Raw genomic sequence first — 21,244 nt, forward strand, 5'->3', positions numbered from 1 at the left:
AGCAACAGGACTAGGACATTAATCTTTACAATAAGGCTATAATGTATCAGCTAAATATTGTGGCGTTTCATAAAATAATTAGTTCATAGATAAGAGATAATGGCTTTGGCTAAAGTGGTGTGCTGTTCTAGGAAAATAATCAACAATGGGGTGGAATTATGAACTGGAGTTACTGTTACCACCTCAAGTCCCTGTGTATGTTGTTAGCTGCTGTTGTACAAAAACGAAGCAACACCTACAGACCAATCAGAATCGAGAATACAATAGTGCTGTGATACAATAATGATTAAAATATAATGCAGGAGTTTAATTATAACAATTGAGAATGAACACTGTGGTTACCAACTATCTAAATTTTTACAGAATATGGAATGGAATAATTATTTGTGCTCACCTCAAATAATCCCGATCAACATTAACAATTAATTGATTATGTAATAATTGTAACTGCAAATTAAAGACAGATGCATGATGGTCCCTCACATGCATGCATGCGCACACACACACACACACACACACACACACACACACACAGCAACGCTCATTATAAATATCCAGGATTAGGACACAACAAAGACAGAAAAAGAAACTAAGACAGAATTCCTGTTTCAGTACGTTTTATTTTCACACAGTACATGATAGATTCTGAGGATGCTGCACAGCGCTTGGTGTACTACTGAGAATCAGTAATGAGTTAAAGTTCTATCATTAACCATATATATAGATATAAAAATAGTGCTGCTAAAAAAGTATAAATTAGACCTACTGTTCAAACAAGTCATACACAATCATAAAAAAAAAACTACTAAAATAAAATGAAACGAACTAAAAAGCAACCATCTGTTTCTTTTTGCACATAGCAGAAAGGGAAAAAAAATAGTGGGTCCCTAAAATAAGAGTACATTTGTTTTTATTTAAATATTGCAAATGTGAGTATGCTGATGAGAACAATCTGATACTTCCTTGGCAGTCTAAACAAATACGTTCTTCCCTGGATGCATAAAAGCAGAAAATAAAAAACAGTACCGATTTCTGAATTCTGATGAACTCTATTATCAAAGTTGTGTATACAAAAGGAGGTAAGGAGCTTGGCCACTCCCACCAAAAGCAGGAGCTTAACGGCACCCTCTTGTGGCCATAAAAAAAATGAACAACAGGAATAAACATCATCCAGCTTGACTCTAGCTTTATGATCTTGGAGAAACTTTGTCCAAGCAACACATACAAACAAACAAACAAACATCCATGATGTCCATACATCTTCGGAACAGCTCTACGCTTTGAAACTAGAGTGTACAAGGAAGTACAAGACAGAGAAATGATCAAGCCTGGCCATGACAAACAGTTGGGAAGGTTTTTTTAATAAGCTCTTTGATTCCGTCCTTGAATTATCACTCAAAAAATTATAGAAACTAATTACACTATTTTCCATTTGGTTTTTAGAAATCCAGTGCATTAAAGACAGAACAATTAACTTTTAAAAATACGGAGGCTGCGTCCAGAACTAATGCAGCTGCCCTCTATTCAAAACCTATTCATACTGAACTGAAACAAGCTTCCTTGTTCCAACTGTTTGGCTTTTTAACACAATGGACATCCCAGAATGCAGATTCCTAAGACTTTATAAATGGCAAAAAAAATAATAATAATAATAATACAAGTCTATCCCTAAAGAAGCATGAGTGTGTTGATACACACAAACGTTGATACATACCATTTATAGTCCTCTTATATTCAATTAGCAATTTCAATTAAGACTATATAAGGATGTTTAAACACCCTAGGCAGCCATATTGTGAAGAAAAAGTGCCAGTTCTGTTTGTATTTGCATGGCGGTCTGGGAAAACCACTCAGATATTGTTGTGGCTGAGACCTAATGTCATGTTTTGACCAAATTCTTTTTGTTTGTTTTGCCTATAACATACTTTGATACCTTCAAGAAAAAAATATATTTAACCAAAACAACATGGAAATGTTTTTTATTTAGTCTATTTTCTAACCATGCCTTTGTGTCTGCCTGCAAAGATCATGTTTATCAAACATGCTGGTAATAACAGTCTGCCTAAAAATATCTAAAACCTGGCTAGCTAAATGTAATTTCCTCACACAGTGAATTTTACGCTTTGATCAAGTTATTGGATAGACGTGTGCCGAAGCCACATGAACAAAAGTCTGAACAATTCAGTCTGTAATCGGATACCGGCTGTTAAAGTGTCCATAATGCTCCTGCACCACAGTTGGAAGGAAACCTTTAAAAGCAAATTTCTCTCTTTTCACTTTTGGTGGTATCCAAACTTTAAAATGCATACATGCAAAACAGAAACAAAACCTGTATTTTTTTTTTCAAAACTATATATATATATATATATAGTAAAAACATCAGAATTTCATCATATGCAGTGTTTTCCAGACCACCACACAAAGTCAGGACAAAAGAGTTTGTTTTAATGTAGTGTATTTACCTAAAGCAGTATCCAGTACAGTAGTTTCAGGTCTTACTCAAGGGTCCAACAATTTTCCATGATCTACACTATGCACTCTTTAACAAAGGGTTCTTTAAGGGTTTTCTGGATGGGTAATGGTTACAGTTTTCCAGAATGGTTCTACTTGGATCCTATGTTTTAGGGTTCTACACGAAACCATTAAGGGTTTCTCCAAAAGGGAAAAAACTGAAGAACCCTTTATGATAGAATATTTTCCTCAAGCCATCTCTATATGTGAATATAGCTTCAGATGGTTTCAAATTGGCTTTGCATTGTTTGGATCGTGTACGTGCCCTGACTCCAAAAACGCACAGAATCTCCCATCTGAACTGTCCGAAATCAGGAAGGAAATCTAGTACAAGATGAGCCGTCTGGGCCAGTGCTGCAAAAAGGATTACATGGTACATCTGCTTCTGAATATAAACTATTCTGTGTCCAACAACACAGTCTCACACCCAAGATAATCAAGATCATGTAGATGGTGATGATGAATTCATGTACATGATCTTCAGAGCAGGTTGCAGCTCTATAGGTTAGACCCTGCTGTGCTCGGAAGGGGGTTGAATGCACCAACTGCGACGAGAGTGATGCATTTAGAATAAAATTTGAATATTTGATTCCTCATGCATATGTAGATTCAAACTGTGCAATACACGACGGCTTCTATCAGTACAGACCATTAAAAATATGGATTTTAAGAAGCATATATTAAAAACACCAAAGTATTTAGTCATACAAGTGGAAGTGAGCACCCAGTGAAGAACTCTCATTTAGAAACACTGAAATAAGAAATGCACATAGGTTACCTGAAATCATTTTCAAGACCTGATAACTAAGAGGTCATTTGTACAGCAAGAAAAGCAAAGTAGAGTAATGCTCTTTTGGCAGCTCAGGGGAAAAAAAATGGACAATTCAGGCAGGAAAAAGATAACAGGGACAAACAGTCTAGCAGTCTATGTGGGGGAAAAAAAGGAAACCAAGTGAAAAAGAAAAAGGAAAAAATAAGACGATGCATACAGTGTGTCCATGTTTTGGTTTAGATGATTCAAGCATTGACAACAAAAGTTTATATCCACGTTTTAGGGCTTATCTTTTTCGCTGTTAGGTTACCAAGGGCAGTAGAAAGTTGAGGTTTGAGGTGTGTGTAGGTGATATCTGCTCGATAACGTATTGCTCCACAGCAGTCGTCCACAAAAAGAACTCCTTAACTGCACGTCGTTCATAGACGTTGATCCAGAAATAGGTTTTCGCTCCAGAATAAGAGTTCTAACCAATGACGTAAAGAAGCTACAAAGTAAACCTAGACCAGCGCCTAGATACTAAATACTTTAGTGTGTCTTTCACAAAGAGTCAGTAGTGCTGGCTGGTGGCCTTGCTCTACCTCAGGCAAAATTGCACTTGAGGAAGACGAGTTTGTTCATTTCCTCGGCTGTGACCTCCCGCTTCCTCTTTAGGGCGAAGGTCTGCTCACAGATGCTGACGCATTCGCTGCGGACACCCATGGCGGGCACTGCCAGGAGCCACAAAGCCAACCGGGACAACTTGGGATATCTGTCCATGACGGAGCTCCAGTACTGGAAGAGATCCCCTGTGGCTTGGAAGAGCGGTTCACCCAGGTACTGGAACAGTTCCTTCCGGACCTGTGGATCCTCGGCAGCGCAAGATGGCCTGTCTATCCCGCAATCCATACGTCCTCGCTTGGGACCGGCTGGCCCGTCGCTGTCCCTCTCATCTCCTGAGATCCCAGATGGGCCTCCGCTCGCTGGTTCCTTCATGCTGGCAGCCATGTCACACACCCTGGAAATAATCTCCTCATGCTGGTATCCAGGGACTGGTCGGAGCTTGAGCTGTGGGTCCAGGATCATAGCCACTTGGTGGACTCGCTCAACCTTGAAGTTTTCCTTTAGTGCTTCCAGGAAGTAGTGGCAGAGCTTGCTGCCAGCACCTGCCTCTCCAGCCTTGGAGGTAAAAAGCTTCTCCAGGCGAAGGTAGGAGGGCAGCACCTGCTGAAGGGTGGGCCAACGATCACCCCCCAGCTCCTGAGCTGCCTGGCGCAATGGTGCCAGCAGGGAGGCTAGTGTGCTGAGAAGGTGCTTGTTGAGGCCTTGTAAAAGTGGTGCTGTGCTTTTACAGCGGCCATACACTTCACATATGGCCTCGAAATTCTCATGGACCTTGAGCAATGCCTCAGCAGTCAAATCCCAGCAAGGTGGCGGTGGAGACTCATCTGTGGCCTTGCTGTCTCGATTAAAGCTACTACTTCCAGCAATGTCGCGGCATGTTGCCAGAAGTTCTCCAAGTTCATGCAGGCCCCGGGCCTGAAGGCTACGTCGCCCAAGAACGGCCTGAATAGTGGCTGACAGAGAGCATCCCGCACACCGCAAGCTAAGGCTAGACCTGCCGCAACTAGGTAACAGTGACAAACGTGGCTCTGTGACATAGACTGTGCGAATTTCTGACATGACGAATTCAGAAAGGACGTTCTGGACCCAGTGATGGACATGCTCTGGACCCTCCCTTATAGAAGCCTCTTTAATTCCTAGCACATAACGTCGAAGCCGGACCCCCTCGACCTGATACGCCGTTAGCACATAGCAGGAATCAGGCCCAATAGTCTGTGAATGGCAGGTCACAGCAATGCCTAAGGAGGAGTTTGATCCGAGCGCACAGGTCACTTTCACTTTGACCTGGTTGTACATGCGGGGTAGCTGCTTCAGGGCTAAAGTGCTCATGTCTCCAAGAGCATCGCGGATGGAATAAGCACCATGGCGGGAGCCTGTGTCCACTAGAGTTTGGGCCAGCTTGAGGAAGTCCTTGCTGCTGAGTACACCAAGTAGACCCAAATCAGTACACATCATGCGCAACAAGCGCTCAGCCACCTGCTGCCGCTCCTTCTCCGGAAGCAATCTATTCTCTGCAATAAAACACAGAAAAAGAGGAAACAAGTTAAAAGAAGGTTCGGTTTGGACAGATCAATTCTTGTGACAAGCCCAGTGTTTATTTTTCCAGGGAGGGGAAAAAAAGTAAAGGGTTTTTGTAAAGCCCTTGACGATATCTGATCCTTTCCATTTTGATTTGGCTCGCATTCCTAAATCCACACAGTCGTTTCAGCAAAGGATTGTGTGTCATGTCCTAACACACATTTCATGCCCCAACACACTAGTTTCGATCAGTTTATAACTGTCTGGAGTATTATGGTATTATTTCTAGGTTTGAGAAAAATGAGAAAGCGATAATGCACTTGCCAGGTGCTTTTGAAACTAACACAGTAAGACAAAATTAGTGTTTGTGGGGATATTATTATTCCCACTAGATGCTAAAAATCCAAATCCTATAATGCTATTACTCTGTGAATATGAGTAGATATTTTAACTGGCACAAAAAATCAAATGGACTGAATGACTTATTTTTTTGATGCCTAGAATAGTTTTTTGAGGCCACAACACACCAACCCAGTGCTGAATAAGTAGTATTAACCACGTTCGACTGTGGCATGTGCAATCTTTTACAGAAGATAGCAAGCAATTTGAGGTGAAGACAACAACAAACCCTATGGATACAAGTACCAGTACCTATAGTGAAATACAACTTATGATAATTTGTTCCTAGTTTCTGGGCAGCATGATGGTACAGCAATCTGTTCTCTCTGTGTGCATTTGAGTTTACTCCGGGTTGTCCAGTTTCCTTCCACATCCAAAAAACCTGGCTATGCTAAATTGATCCAAGGTGTAAACCAGCATGTCCATGGTGCCCTATAATGGACTGGTATTCTCAATTCACACCCAGCGTTCCAGGGATAGGCTCCAAACCCAGCGACTCTGACAAGGATAAAGCACTTCTTGAAGATGAACAAATGAAATAATGGTCCGAGTTACAAATCTGATGCCACTGTAAATCTGTTTGAAGAATCTCTGCCTATTCTTGCTAAAATAAAGCCAGCTAAAGTTAAGAAGTGTTGAGTGGTTGAAAGATGAGATACAGTGTGAGTTCCCTTTTGAGTGTCTTTTGCTTGCTTGGCTTATTTCCATTTTTCCATTTCTCTTCTCCTTGTTTTGCTTGTTTCTCTTTCTCTTCTCCTACACTGGTGACTCGCTACACTGAAAATCACCATTAGCCTATGATGCCAATTCAGCATGCTCAATCACCAGAACTGGTGCTAAATCATCCAAGAAACACTATAAAAACAAGTATGGCTACATTTGACAGCTACATTTGGCTACATTTGGTGTGCACAGTGGTGCGCCAATGCTTTTAAACTTTATTAGGTTATTTATTTAAATTTTTTTTTTTTAAGGTCTACGCTGGAAAACTAAGATTATCAGATATTAGTTTTGGTATTCAGTGATGATTTTTCTCTCTTATCAAAAGGTATGGAATCTCAGTCCATGGTTTGATCTTGAAACCTCCTCCTGCATTCACTGTCTCAACAGCTGTAGGACTGACTCGAGTGAAATAACATACTCTGTTTTGAAATATCCCCGGACTCTCATAAAAGTTCAGCCTGAATAATTTTGGCAGCATAGTTAGTTCAGGGCTTACCATAGCTTAGCTGATAGGATTTAGTTTTATAATTGGATTGAATTGGACAAATTTTAAAAATAAATAAATACATTAAAAAAAAAGGAAGCCAAAACAAATTTTTAAGGTTGCAATCTAAACTGATAACATGGAAAACTGAGTTCAGGGACAAATAAGAGCTGTATGTTTGGCCCAGCATACTCAAACTGGGTGGACACAATTAGCTGAAAAACGAATTCCATAAAAATGGCCCTGCGTATCTGAATCCTTATTAAATATTTTCACATTTTCTCATGAAGTTTGAAGTGAAATCTAAACTGAGTACTGCAATTTCAATCCAGATTCTTTAGATGGATTCTTTTTTTTTTTTTTTTTAATTGTTATTACTTGAATGTTACACTATGTAAGAAATGTTTTTTTGGTCCTGGGTAGAGTTATTTCCTAACTGCTTATACCGCAAAGTATGAAAAATGGCTACTACTACCCTATGCTTTTGTGAACAGGATATTGGTATTTTGACAGTTTACCTATTTTCATTGAGAAAACAGGACCACAGATAAAGAAGATCCTGGAGTGCAAGGAATTCCCCAAGAAGCTCACTAGGAAGGAGCTTTTTCACAGTGATTCAGGACTTCCTGGGCAATCACAAAGGCAAAAACTATGTGGAGCTGGTTGAGACTCTGGTGAAGAACTACGGTACAGTGGGCTGCAGGAAGTTTCTCAAAGTCCATATCCTTGATGCTCATCATTATAAATTCAAGGAGAACATGTCAGTGTACTCGGAGGAGCAAGGTTAGAGCTTCCACCAGGATATACTGGACTTTGAGTATCATTACCAAGGACAATACAACAAGAACATGATGGAAGACTACATTTGGGGGGCTGCTTCGAGAAAGTGATTTACAATATAATAGTCAATCTCCAAAAACTATTCACTTCTAACTCTTTTGTGGTCATTTTCATATAACTCGAGTATAAATATATGGTCATTTTGATTCATATGTTGTTTTTTTCCCTGACATTTTCAATACTTTTGAGGCATAAGCAATTAGAAAATAACACTTACTACCGAGGAACAAAAAACTGTGTCTGAAATAAATATAGAAAAATCTTCCAACATGTTTATACACACCATTCATAACATTCAGGTATAAAACAATAAATGTTGATGACTTAAATTATAGAAAAAAACATTTTTGACCAATGTATAGCTATATTCTTAGCATCTTAACATACAAAATTTACACAATTCAGAACTTTTGTATGAATCCAAGTGATTTCAAATCTATAAAAAAAAAGTAAGGTGTCCATTGGAGTCTGGCACACAAAAAGATTTTTGTGTAGAAAGCTTGTTTTGGTACTGAGAATTTTCCTAAAAACAGCCTCAAAATGATTATTCATAAGTGTGGAAAGTGTGTATGAAAGTAAATTTACTGTAAATGCAGGAATTTTAGAAGAAAGGGTTTAAAATTAGACAACATCCAACAATCTATATTTATACTTTAGATATTGATGGGCATTAAATAGAGATGGACGAGACTGTGATGGAGGATTTGTACTCACGGTATGAAGATGGGATGTGGTTCCTCTGGGCAGGCTGAGGCGATTTCCACGTCTGCTCCTGAGACGGTGCAGGGGCTTGGCATGGTTTAGCCGAGTCCTCTTTAGTGTGATTCTCATTATCAGCTGTAACATCACAAATACCACACATTATGTATCGCACGGCTTGATGGAAATGTTTGACTGTGAATACTGACATTTATTTATGTCAAACAGAGGGAGCAGTTCACTAGAATACATATATTAACCCCACAGCCAATTTGACTCTTTTCCACTCTTGAGAAAACACACAAATATGGCTGGTACATTGTGAAATAAATCATGTGAATACTATTTAATACCACACAGACCATCCAAAGTAAAATGTCTGAATTAGGCCCACATAATCACGTATTTATTATTTTGTCACATCTACAGACTCCAGTTAGTTTCCATTACAAAACACTGAATGTAATACTCAAATCACCTTTAATTTCAATAAAATGAAATAATATGGGTTTTATCATTGTTTTCTGATACTCTATATACAACAAAGAGGAGTATTTCTGAAAAAGCATTCCATTTTTCCAAATAAGTTAGTGAAAAGTTGAACATTCATCACACATCCACCTTATTCCACTGCCAGGTTTTAGTTTGCAGTCTCAACAGAAAGTATTCCAAATATCCAGAATGTAAAAATAATCTGAGCCCTGAAATGCTCGTTTCTAAATTCTTGTTAGATGTATTACCCACTTATTTTGAAATATTTCATTCTGATTGGCCACAGCAGTATTATTCTGATTTATCCATCAGTTCGATTATTAAACAATTGAGTCAATCAGTTTGTAAAATGCTGAACTATTTCCAAAAAAATTAATAGTAAAAAAAATACCATACAATAAGTCTGACATTTACGAAAAATGTGAAACTGTATTTAAAATAATGCACAGATATATAGATATTAGATCATATCTAGATATTACAGATGACAAAATGCATTTTAAAAAATATTTTATCAGATTACTTCAGCTACTGCACATGCGTGTTTATGAATAACTAACAGAGCAAAGCCTCCTGTTTCTGCACATACGACAGTATAACAATCTGATAGGCCAGACACCTTAAACCAGCAAGGTGATTGGCTCTTTTTACTGGAGGGGGCAGGTCTTATGTAATGCAGTTGCCATGTTGAGTGCTACTTGCTGCCACATTTATATTTTATGCAGGGGTCGGTCTCTACTTAGACTCTGCCTGTACATGAACCTAGCTTCAAATTCAGCTTTTAATCATTAACTGCTTTTGATGTTTCATATACTTTGTCATTTGTTTTGGTATGTTCTCTAAATAACTCAGGAGCATGTATATAGAGATCACGTGACACACACTGATCAACTAACAGGGGGTGAATACTTATGCAATAATTATGCAACGACTTGTGTTTTTTTAATTGCAAATAATATTGATTTATTCCCTCCATTTCGATATTATGGGCCATTCTGGGTAGTTTCATGATGTATAACGTAGGGCTGAGCAATATGATGATGTAAATGTCAATATCTTGATAAATTATATCAGATTTTTTTTTTAAATTCAGCATTACAGTTTTGACTGCAGTTGGTCTGCAAAACCATGCCTATATATCATGACAGACGTACTGTGTATCATTAAAAAAGCCTTCACATATCATGCATCATAAAAATGCCTACAAGTCTCGTGGTACGAGATTTCTCTCATATCGCCCACCCCTATTGTAATCTCAAATGCGTGCATTTCAGTTCACTGGTTGTAACACTTTAAAATGCAGAAAAGTTCAAGGGGAAGGTGTGTGTGTGTGTTTGGGGGGGGGGGGGTCACTTATGCAAGCCACAGAGTTGTATCAGGTAAGTTGAGAGCTGGAAAAATGAGAAAATGTGCAGGGCGATGGACCAGGATTGAGAAACGCTGGTCTACAGTTCATCAGAAAACAAAACAAAAACGACATGCTGAGAATTTATGATCATGTGGAAAGCACATATGAATTCCTGGAATAAGGGGGGAAAAACTTAAGCAAATAAAATAAAAAAAAAAACCCTAGATAAATGACCACAGGTGAAAAATGAGTTGACGTCGGCCGTGACGAGCCATGCAATATGACACACTTGTAGGAAATTCCTCTAGGCGATGTCATCCAGTTACAACATGCCACATTAGTGTCATGTCACTCATTAGATAGTAAAAGTGCATGCAAAGGAGCTATATGAACATTTACAGTAAATAATCAGTCTATGAAAGAAAAGCTAGGATGTTGATCGTGTGCGAGCATGCCGAGGTGCTTGAGGAGGTGAGGGGGCGGAGACTCACCGGCGTGTGACTGCATGTGCTCCATGAGGTTGTTGTAGAACTGGAACTGAATGCCACAGGATCCACATGTGTAGGCCTCTAAAAACACAAGGTCCACCGTGTCGCTCTTAGAACATAATGATGCTAATGCTAACACAGATGTAGGTCACTATCAGGCTGCTTTGTGCCAGGATAAAGATGGGTTTCAGCCATGCAATGATTCATCCATGGATAAGAGACGGGATTAATGACGTAATGAGGACGTAATTATCAACATGCTGAAGGAGAACAAAAATTCCAAAGTGCATACTTACTCTGCGATGTAGGAAAGGCGCTGGCCACCATGGGGCTTGTAGCATCTGCAGGGAAAATAGACACAAAATGTAAATATTTAAATTTCAATGAATATATACATATAAGAATATAAGATTAATGAAAAAGGAGCGGAAATGCTGCAGAGCAACCCAATCAACCGTACTACTTTTTTTTAAATCTAGCAAGCATTACAGACATCTCTTTTTCCCACAGGAGGAACGATGCTAAATCTTTAACCCATTGTGTACGAAATCATCAGGAACACTGACTCGAGTGTTCTTCATGCTGCCGTGGCTGAACTAAAGACAGCGAGACTGAAATATGAGAAAGATTTCCTGCAAAAACTTCAATAAAAAGTATTTATTTTATTTTACATGTGGAAAAAAAATCATTTTATTTTCTACTATTTTCAGAGAATCAAATTTTAAAAATCCTTTGCTTTTTGCTCATCTTAATATGATACGATATATGATATATGAATATGATTTTTATTTTATTGAGGGGAAAAAAAACCTAGCTCAAACTACAAACTTAAAATGCAACCAGCATGATTTTTTCAACCACCATGAGGCTCTCTGGAGAAAATGCTGACTTCAGTTCATTAAAACCTGCTGTGTAAGTTTGTCTTTATCCCACCTTCCAGGTAAAAAATTACATAACCAGAATTCAGTCAGCACTAAAGTCGGTTTTTAACAGTCATGTAACGTGAACAGTCACAAGGGAAATGGATGCTGACTCTGATTCACTAGAACTGACTCAGAGCTTCAGTTCTGCTTAGACAAAGGTAGAAAACAAAAAAGGCATTGTGGTTGACTAAAAAATGCTGGTTAGACTACGCCAGCGGCATTCACAAACAGGACACGGCTTACAATCTAAGTGAACTGCTGTTTAAAAAATGTCTGGAATTCATTTTAATTATAACCATAAGCTAACAATATGATTAAGAAAATTAAATAAAAACATTTTCTTATCATCGAAAAAATTACAAAAATATATTAAAACTCTTACAATGTGAGTTATTTATTTTTAAATTTATCATAAAAAATAAAAACAAAAAAAATAAAACTGCATTAAAGAATTTAAATATATCCACTGGAGATATTTGGTTACATATTTTTTCCCTTTGTCTTAAATAGTGCTAAATAAAAACAAAAATAATGCACTAATATTTAAAAAAATGCAAATGCAGATGTATGGGTTCATTTCATCATGAAAAATAAGGAAAAAAATTGCACTAAATGAAAAATATGCAAATGCAGTAATTTTTTTTATTTTTTAACTTGCAAAAAAATGCAAAATGAGAGTAAAATATGCTTTAAAATGTAAACATCTGCTGTAGTTATTTTTTTGTCAAACAATGCAAAATAAAAATAAAAGTACTGCAAAGATTTTTTAAAAATATTCAAATGCATTTATGTGGTTTCATTTTTCACTGTCATACAAAATGCAAAATAAAAATAAAATTGAAAAAAATGCATTTTTTTTTCTATACAAATGCAAAAAGAAAGCAAAATAAATATAAAAATATATAAGAAATATCTATTATTACTATTATTACAGGTACAAATAAATAAAAACATTAAAAATGTAAACATTTTGTCATAAAAAGCAAAATAAAACTAAAACAAATATATTAAATAATTATATATATATATATATATATATATATATATATATATATATATATATATATCCAGATGCAGTTATTTGGTTTGATCAGAATTGTGGCACTCGGATATTTAAAAGGTAATCAAATATTTAAAATATATATTTTATATATTTCTTCCTTTTTTTAAAATAAATAAACTACAAAAGCCTCCCGCACTGAATTTAATCACAATGTGTACACCAGTGAGTGTGTGTGATTGTGCGTGCTTAATTTTCAGTCAGTAATAGAGGAAAACATTAAAGCACAACATGAACTCTGCTCGTGTCCTCGAGCATTTGTGTTTCGACACAACCCGAAATTATGGCGTGTCTGAAATTCCTGCTATTCCCAACATTTCACAACTGGACGCAGGGTGACTTACCGCTCGAGCTCTGGGAGCTGTTGGCGTCTCCGCGGCTCGGCTGCACTGAGGTTTTACCGTCAATTTTCAGAGCGAAAGAGCTTTCTGAGAGAAACAAAAACAACAAATCAAAACTAAAACAAAAAAACCCACAGAAAAAAGATTTAGGCTTGTCAGTACACAAGAGCATGAGGAGAGCGTCTGAGATTTTGTCATCAGTGTCACTGGGCCAATGAGGAGTTCATCTTTCAATGCTGTATGGGCAAAACCTACCCAGAATGCACTGCAATTTGTCAATATCTGTTACAAAATAGCAAACTACTGAAGTAGTGAGTGAAGCAGTTTATCAAAGTAAAGAAGAACAAATGAGACTAATTATTTTTCCACATGTGCAATGTTTAAGTTAAACCGGCTATGCCTATCATGTGACTGTCTCCGTTTTGTACGCAACAAAGAATCATGTAGAATAATAGTCGTTCTTTTTTTTACTAATTCGTATGCCTGAATTACCCTTAAAATACACTTCTAATGGCAGCTTTTGAAGAAAAACTATTTCAGAAACTTGACCTTGCTGTGACCTTGACCCTGTCTGGATCAGTCCCAAAACCTAATCAGTTCATCTGCTGGTTAGAATGATCATTCCATGTAAATCCAACAAACATTCAAACGCTCGTTATCAAGATGTCGAGCTAATGAGAAACTTGGATGGATGCATGGCTGGACAGACGGACTGGCAACCCAAAAACCACAAAAAGGAGAAATAACAAAATGTTCAGTAAATATTGGCTGGAGAGACTCTAGCAGTGTATACAGAAAAATAACGTTGCTATTTTTATACTGTGTGCCAACAGGAAATCATGTCACGTCTGTTTTTAGTTTTGCTCTTCCTGGCAACCATTTGGGTATGAATGTCAAATATGTTCTTTTAGAAGCTGTATTATTATTATTATTATTATTATTATTATTATCATCATTATTATTATGTTCAATTTGTTTTCTCATGCTTCCACACAAATAGACAGATGATAAACTGGATTCAGAGATCTGCTGCGCATGACAGGAGATGAATTTGATTTCCTATCAGGTTTTCAGTAGCTGGTTCTCATCTCTGTACTATAGACTAATCACAGAGGAGCTAAAACTACACGATTCATCAGTGACATCATCAAACATGCTTGAAAATATCAGAGCCTCTGTGAATGCTTACCCTGGGAGTACACAGCGAGGTCGTGATGCAGGTCCAGAGGTGAAGAAATTAAATTAAATTCATTACAACAATACAATAAAAATTAACCTGGACACAAAATCCGAGCTCCTGATCTGTCCACCTCTGAGGAGGTTTGTTTTGTTTTTGAATGTTTGTATGTTTTGCATCAGTTTTGCATGGAGACTCGTATGCAGATCTTGAGGGAAAAAAATCTCTCAAGCCTGCGTATTTGAGATCCAAGTCAGAGCATCAATCTAATCTCTCTAACCCATTTTTATGAATATGCTGCACTTTAAATAGCTCCCCATGTCAAACTCCCTGAACAAATTCTCCACCAGTGGAGCTTGAGAGAGAATGCAAAAGACTAAAGAAGGCAAAAAGACGACTAATGTACATTTGAGACTGAACACACTGAAGCTACGCTCAAGCCTCAGAGTAAGGTGAGTTTATAAACGGGGCAGGCATGTATTCACACGTTGATTTCATTCATAATCAAGAGGTGACGATGTTGCAGAAGTGCAAAGTGAAATTCCAGGTAAATCCTTGAAATTACAGACTTGTTCCTGAAGTAAAGAAGTAAATCTTACTCATTGGAGTGTGAAGGGCCACATGCTCCTGATAAGGGTTGAAGTATTTATACTGTTTTCCACAGAATTCACACGTGTAGCTCCCTGTTTCTGTGGAAACATCAACACCAAACATTGAGATTCAACGAGACAACAAATAATCAACATGAAGTTTGGACAAAAAGATTTACACTAGAGTGATGAGGTTAATGTAACACACCTAAATCACACACTAAAAATCACATAAGAGTGCGCATGAATGCTCGATTCTGATTGGTCAAACGATGCTGATTGATTTTCTATAACATGAGCCAAGTCTAATAGTAAACATATAAACAATAAAATTATTACTTAACAAAGAAAATTATATAATTTTTGTTATCGTGATGTTTGTTGCAAGGAGAGGTTTTTTTTTTGTCTTATTAACATTGAGAGGGAAAAAACGAAAGGCTGGTGAGGGAACGACTGTTTATAGCTGCTTTAATGAAAGTGAGAACAGGAGCTAACCTACATAATATTAAATGTAACTATAAATGGATAAAAAGAAATCATTAAAATGGTTATCACTGGCAAATTGCTACGTTATAAGAAGAATAGAGCACTGCAGGACGAGCTGATATTAAAAAATAATCAAATTTGGGGTGGTAACAGCAACTCCGCTTCATCGCACCACTCCGTCGTTGATTATTATCCTGTAACAGCATGACGCTGAGTGTTTGGTCCTGATATAAACAGGGTCATAAAAAGGCAGGACAGGTTAATGTTAAAATATAACACTGGAATTTGGTATTGATCATCTAAATCACTTATAATTTCACCTTTAGGCCACGCCTCCTACCCGAGTCTGAGCTTTGTGCAGTTTATACTAAACTACGTGCTACTAGCGTGTTCTACTTATTAGCTACATCAGCCTCGTACCTCCAGGAGCCAAACAACACAAAAAAACATATCCTGGTTGTAATAACACTATTAGAACTGAGTAAACTTTTACTTGGTCCGATTTTCTGATAGGGCTCGATCTCTTCCTTCGGTTCCTCGACGGGAATCACATGATCATAGGGATCTAAAGATAAAGAGAGAACCGGAAAATTCAGATTAATGCAGGTTACATCTCTTAAGATGTATTCTCTTACGGAATATTGCAAAAAGAATATACATTATATACAAAAAAAAAAAAAAAAAAAAAAAAGAAATGTAACATCTGCTAATGTAAATATATAAACATTTCTATGTGGTTATTTGTAATTTCTCACAAGAAATCATTCATTTAAATTCTAAATCTCTTGATGAGGATGAAATTCCTGCAGAAATTCATTCTGGTAGAAATGGAAAAAAAAAACTTTACCAAAATATATTACCAATAATTCCTCAGAATAAAAGAGGAAAAAAGCCAAATGATTCATCTCTTATAATGATTTTGTCATGCTTTCTGTGTTCTATGGGAATATTTTGCTAAATACAAAGTAAATGTGGAAAATAATGACTTAGCACACTCCTCAAACTAGTTCAGAGCAGGAAATCGCTCCAAGCAAGTTACAGGTCATTTACCCAGATACAAAGGCATAACCGTCACTGCATAAGCAGCAGATTCATTTATATAAGAGACTTTATATAAGAAACAGTTTATATAAGAAACAACCGTATTTCCATTGTAATGGCTCCAGTAAGGGCTCGGATTTTTGGGAAACCATTACAGCTTTTTTTCTTTAACTATATACAGCCATGTGTAGACAATAAACTCATTTATACTGACTGCACAAGAAAAGAAAAAGAAACTGAATGTGTGCTTAACATAACACTGATTACACAAATCCCTCTACTGAAGGTAGTTTATTACCAGTATTTTAGCATATTTACCCAGGATATGGTCTTCATAATCCCTTGTAATAAAATCCATCATGTAAATGATGCTAATTTTAATCTACCCTCATACACAAAACTGATTTCAATAAATCCATTCATTTATTTATTAAAAACTACAGGTTGAGGACAGGAAAAAAAATCTTACTGAAAAATCTTTCACAGCTCAAACTGATTTAACGCTGCAACTATTTATATACTGAGAGCTCACAAAATTCCATAAAAAATCCACAGACAGGAATAGAGATGGCATGACACCACTTTTTCCTTTCCGATAAGAGCGCTGATACTAAAACCTTGAGTATGAGCCAATATTGATAACCATCCAATATTTTTGTCTTTACAAGCTACAAATAAATTTTTTTTCCCTTTTCCTGGTAACACTTCACAAAAAAAAAAACCCATAGGAAAAAAGTGCATAGCTAAAAACATGACTCACTCAAAACCAGTTTTAAAAAGTACAGTTATACTCTTTCAGTTACACTGGCAAATATAATAAAAGTATAAATCTAATAAAATCCTAACAAAATTATACAGTTATGTCACTTTTTATATAAACATTTCCAGTTTCAAAAAAAAAAGAAAAAATTCTTGTCCAAATCCAAGTCCAATCTTTTCCAAGTTACAGGAGAGGATTTAATTTGTTTGTAAATAAATAAATACATAAACAAACAAACAAACAAACAAACAAACAGATAAATAAATTAAAGAAACAGGATGAGACAATTTATAAAAAGAAAATTTCTGTAAAAGTAGGTTTGGGTAAAAAAAAAAAAAAAAAAAAAAAAAAAAAATCTAGCTACAGTCAAAAAAAAAAAAAATGTTAAAAGTTGACCGGTGTACAATTCTGACATTTTCTTTAAAAATTAGCCACATTTCTAGCTACAGTTTTTCTAAAAAGTTAAACACTACACATGTCCAATGATTTTTTTTTAATGTAGAATTAAAATTTTTTGTTTAAAAAGAATTTTAAATAAAATGAAAGTTGTTGTTATCTTTAAATAGAAATGTTGAGCTGGATTTTTGTTTTTTTGATGCGACATGAGGAAAACAATCATTTCCAAAACGACATGCCTGTAAAAACTAACAGTGTCCCAATGTCAATACAAAACTGCTGGGAAAGTTCTCTGGTGAGAACACACAAAAAAGTGTGTGTGTATATATATATATATATATATATATATATATATATATATATATATATATATATATATATATATATATATATATATATATATATATAAATAAATAAATATAAAATACACACAGTACTGTGCAAAAGTCTTAGACATGCACAGAAAGGCCGTAGAGCAAAGATGCCTTCAAAATGATAATGAAACTAAATGTTTCTACATTAAAAAAATACTATAAAGAGCAGTAAACAGTAATAAATGAAACAAAGTCAACATTTGGTGTGACGATCCTTCACTTTATAATAAAAAAAAAAAAAAAAAAAAAAAAAAATAGCAGTGTCAGGTACATTGTGTGCAGTTTTATAAGGAAATGAGCTGGAAGTGTTACTGAGCATCTTGCAGAAGCAGCCACAGTTCTTCTGGAGACTTTGACTGTCGACTCGCTTCTTATTTCTGCAGCGAAACCCAGCAGCCTTCATTATGTTTTTCTGTCTGAAAAGTGTCTCTTATATAATCTGCTGCTTTCTTTACTGACTGCAAACATTTTCCTGCAACATTTCATTTTGTGCTGGAAAACTAATGTTTGGAATCTAAAAGGTTTTTGCACTGAATCAATAATGTAGAAGTCAGAAAATAAAAATCTATAACAGAGTTTGTACTAAAAAAAAACCGTACTGTATATATATATATATATATGTGTGTGTGTGTGTATATATATATATATATATGATTTAAAAAAAAAAAAATAGAAATTTAACAAGGAAAAACCCTCACCATCGACTGCATGCAGCTCTCTGTGTTCCTGGAAGCAGCTGTAGTATTTATACTTCTTCCCACAAATGTCACATGTGTAACGGAAAGCATCTGAATTCACACACAGACATCAGGTTAAAGCAGAACAGCAACACACACACAAACACACACACACACACACGCAGAGGATCTTATCACATAAAGGCTTCTGAACTTAATATCATCCTCAAACAGACAAACGGAAATGTGAAAATTCCACTGAAAAGTACTCACTGTTTGGGCCGTGAGGCGCCGCTTCTGCAGGCACGGTGCTCTCCGACTCTGCATGAGACAAGAAAAAGTTAATTAACTCTTTATTTCATGGTGTGAAACAGCATCTCTAATGTATAAGAGGGACAGCTCCTATACTGAAGTCTTGAGCAGTGCAAAATCAACCACTATCCTCTTTTTATTAGGGATGCGCAGATTACAGAATACATCATTCAAATTAAAAAAGTGCCATGATAAGCATCGTGCCTGGCCAGCGCCCGTGTCCTCAGGATAAGGTTCGGCACATTTATGAGGGGCAAATGCGGCAAAATCAACAGCAACCTCTTTTTTATAATTTCAAAAAATAAATAACAGAATTTCAATTAATATATATAAAACGAAATGAAAGTGCATCCTGGAGCAAGACGACAATCCAAAACATGCAGGACAATCAACAGGATCAAACAACAATTCTACACTTTAAATATTTCAAAAGCAAATAAATAAATAAATAAATAAATAAATAAGAACGTGTTTCCTGCAACAAGCCAACAATCCAAAATATGCAGCAGGGAAGAGAGGAAAAAAAAGCCGTTATGACTCTGGAGCTGATCTGAAATCTGGTAGAGTCACAACTCAGAACAGAAATGTCAGGAAGAACGTACAGTGGTGGGATACAGCAGGCCGAATATTACAGCAGAAAGGTTTCAAAAATATTCTAAATATTGTGTATGCTCTCTTTGACTTATACACCACCTCAAAATGGAGAAGGGAGAAGAAAAAATAAATAAATAAATAAAGAGATAAGAGTTTTTTTTTTGTCTAAACATACACTATTTTTTCTGTTAAAAAAAAAAAAAAAAAAACACACACACAACCAAAAAAACCATCCTAAATGTCTTAACTTAATAATTAATTTAATTCTTTGTTCTTTAAATTGTCCAGAGGTGCACATACTTTTGCACTCAACTGTATCCTTCACAGTGTAAGCAATCTCAAGGACTTTTTTTTTTCTTTTTTTTTTATAACTTAGCCAGTTGAAACATTCAGCAACATTTACACGTAAATGCAGGCGAGACTGTGAATGTTCAACAACGCAAACATCTCTGTTGTTATAAAACAGAACATTTGTGTTTTAGGGAAGCAGACCCTGAGGGCACCATGTGCAACATTAAAACACAAGCCATTTCTTGGAATAGTACTTTTATGTGGAAGTTCACTTTGTACCTCTGTGGGCACGGACATGTGTCTGAAAGCAGTTGTAATACTTGTACTTCTTCCCACACACTCGGCAGACGTAGGAGCCTGTGTGAACATACAGCATCATTAGAAAGGTTTGAAACTTAGAACATAGTCATTTTTAATCATTTATATTATTTTAAAAAAAAAAAAAAAAAAAAAAACTGCAGCTTGTTATGCTACTGAGAAAGCGCAAGCTCATCTTTGTTGCTAAAACATTGGTTGTTGCAAATAACCATTCACATTTCTTTCTACTCCGAGAAGAGATTTAAGTAAATAAGTTATGGCATAAAGAACCGTAGATGCTCACCCTGTGTTTGGGAATTGCGAGGGCTCCCGATGACCACGCAGATCTCAGCAGGAAGGCTGCCGTCGCTCTCTTTGCCGTTGCTGGTTGAGGTGGTGGGTGTGCGGCGAGGCTCGGCCTTCACCTGAGAGGCAGTGGTCTTGGGCGAGGCGGCGGGCACGGCCTGGGCAGAAAGCGTCTCAGTGGGCGTGTCGCCCTGCTTCAGACTGGCGTTGGGGACCTCCTGAGTGCTCATGGCTCCGCTGGGGTTCAGCCACGGCTACACAGGCTGCAGGAGAAAGGAAACACACAGGGAGTTATGGGAAATGCAAAACTGACACATCGAGGCCCAGAGATCATAAATGAAACTTATGCAAAATGCGAGAAAAAAAAGACAAGGTCTTGCTCACTCAGCAAGGAGTGTTTAATAAAAAAAAAAACACATTTATATTTACATCACAATAACAAGGGTGTATTCCCGCCTCACTCCCAGCGTTCCCGGGACTGACTACGGATTCACTGCGACCCTGACCAGGATAAAACACTTACTGAAGACGAACACATGAAGAAATTTGGGTTTATAAATTATGATGCTACGATATCAATACTGCGATATAACAACACGATGATGCACTAAATCGGGGTGAGCGTGCTAACAAAAACATCATATCATACGGTACTCGATATGTATCATGATATAAAGGTTGATCAACTGACAAAAAAAGGTTGCATAAAAAAAACTTGGTTAATGAAACTTGATTTAATGCC

At 36.6% G+C, this 21,244-nt stretch overlaps 1 protein-coding gene across 2 annotated transcripts in view; it reads right to left on the bottom strand.

Moving 5' to 3' along the window:
• Nucleotides 1-600: 600 nt before the first annotated feature.
• znf618 (zinc finger protein 618) overlaps nt 601-21,244 on the bottom strand; it is a 39,649-nt gene continuing 19,005 nt past the window's right edge. For both annotated transcript variants that reach the window (XM_034300637.2, XM_053230394.1), the window contains 11 exons: nt 20,501-20,765; nt 20,179-20,256; nt 18,976-19,023; nt 18,724-18,813; nt 15,948-16,019; nt 14,978-15,067; nt 13,205-13,288; nt 11,174-11,218; nt 10,881-10,958; nt 8,565-8,687; nt 601-5,397 (listed from right to left, as the gene is read on the bottom strand). In XM_034300637.2, coding sequence (XP_034156528.1) covers nt 3,866-5,397; nt 8,565-8,687; nt 10,881-10,958; nt 11,174-11,218; nt 13,205-13,288; nt 14,978-15,067; nt 15,948-16,019; nt 18,724-18,813; nt 18,976-19,023; nt 20,179-20,256; nt 20,501-20,732 — 2,472 coding nt within the window. In that variant the 5' untranslated portion in view covers nt 20,733-20,765 and the 3' untranslated portion in view covers nt 601-3,865. The remainder of the gene's footprint in view (nt 5,398-8,564; nt 8,688-10,880; nt 10,959-11,173; nt 11,219-13,204; nt 13,289-14,977; nt 15,068-15,947; nt 16,020-18,723; nt 18,814-18,975; nt 19,024-20,178; nt 20,257-20,500; nt 20,766-21,244) is intronic.

The sequence above is a fragment of the Pangasianodon hypophthalmus genome, chromosome 27 (assembly GCF_027358585.1).
Source record: "Pangasianodon hypophthalmus isolate fPanHyp1 chromosome 27, fPanHyp1.pri, whole genome shotgun sequence".
Taxonomy (NCBI): Eukaryota; Metazoa; Chordata; class Actinopteri; order Siluriformes; family Pangasiidae; genus Pangasianodon; species Pangasianodon hypophthalmus.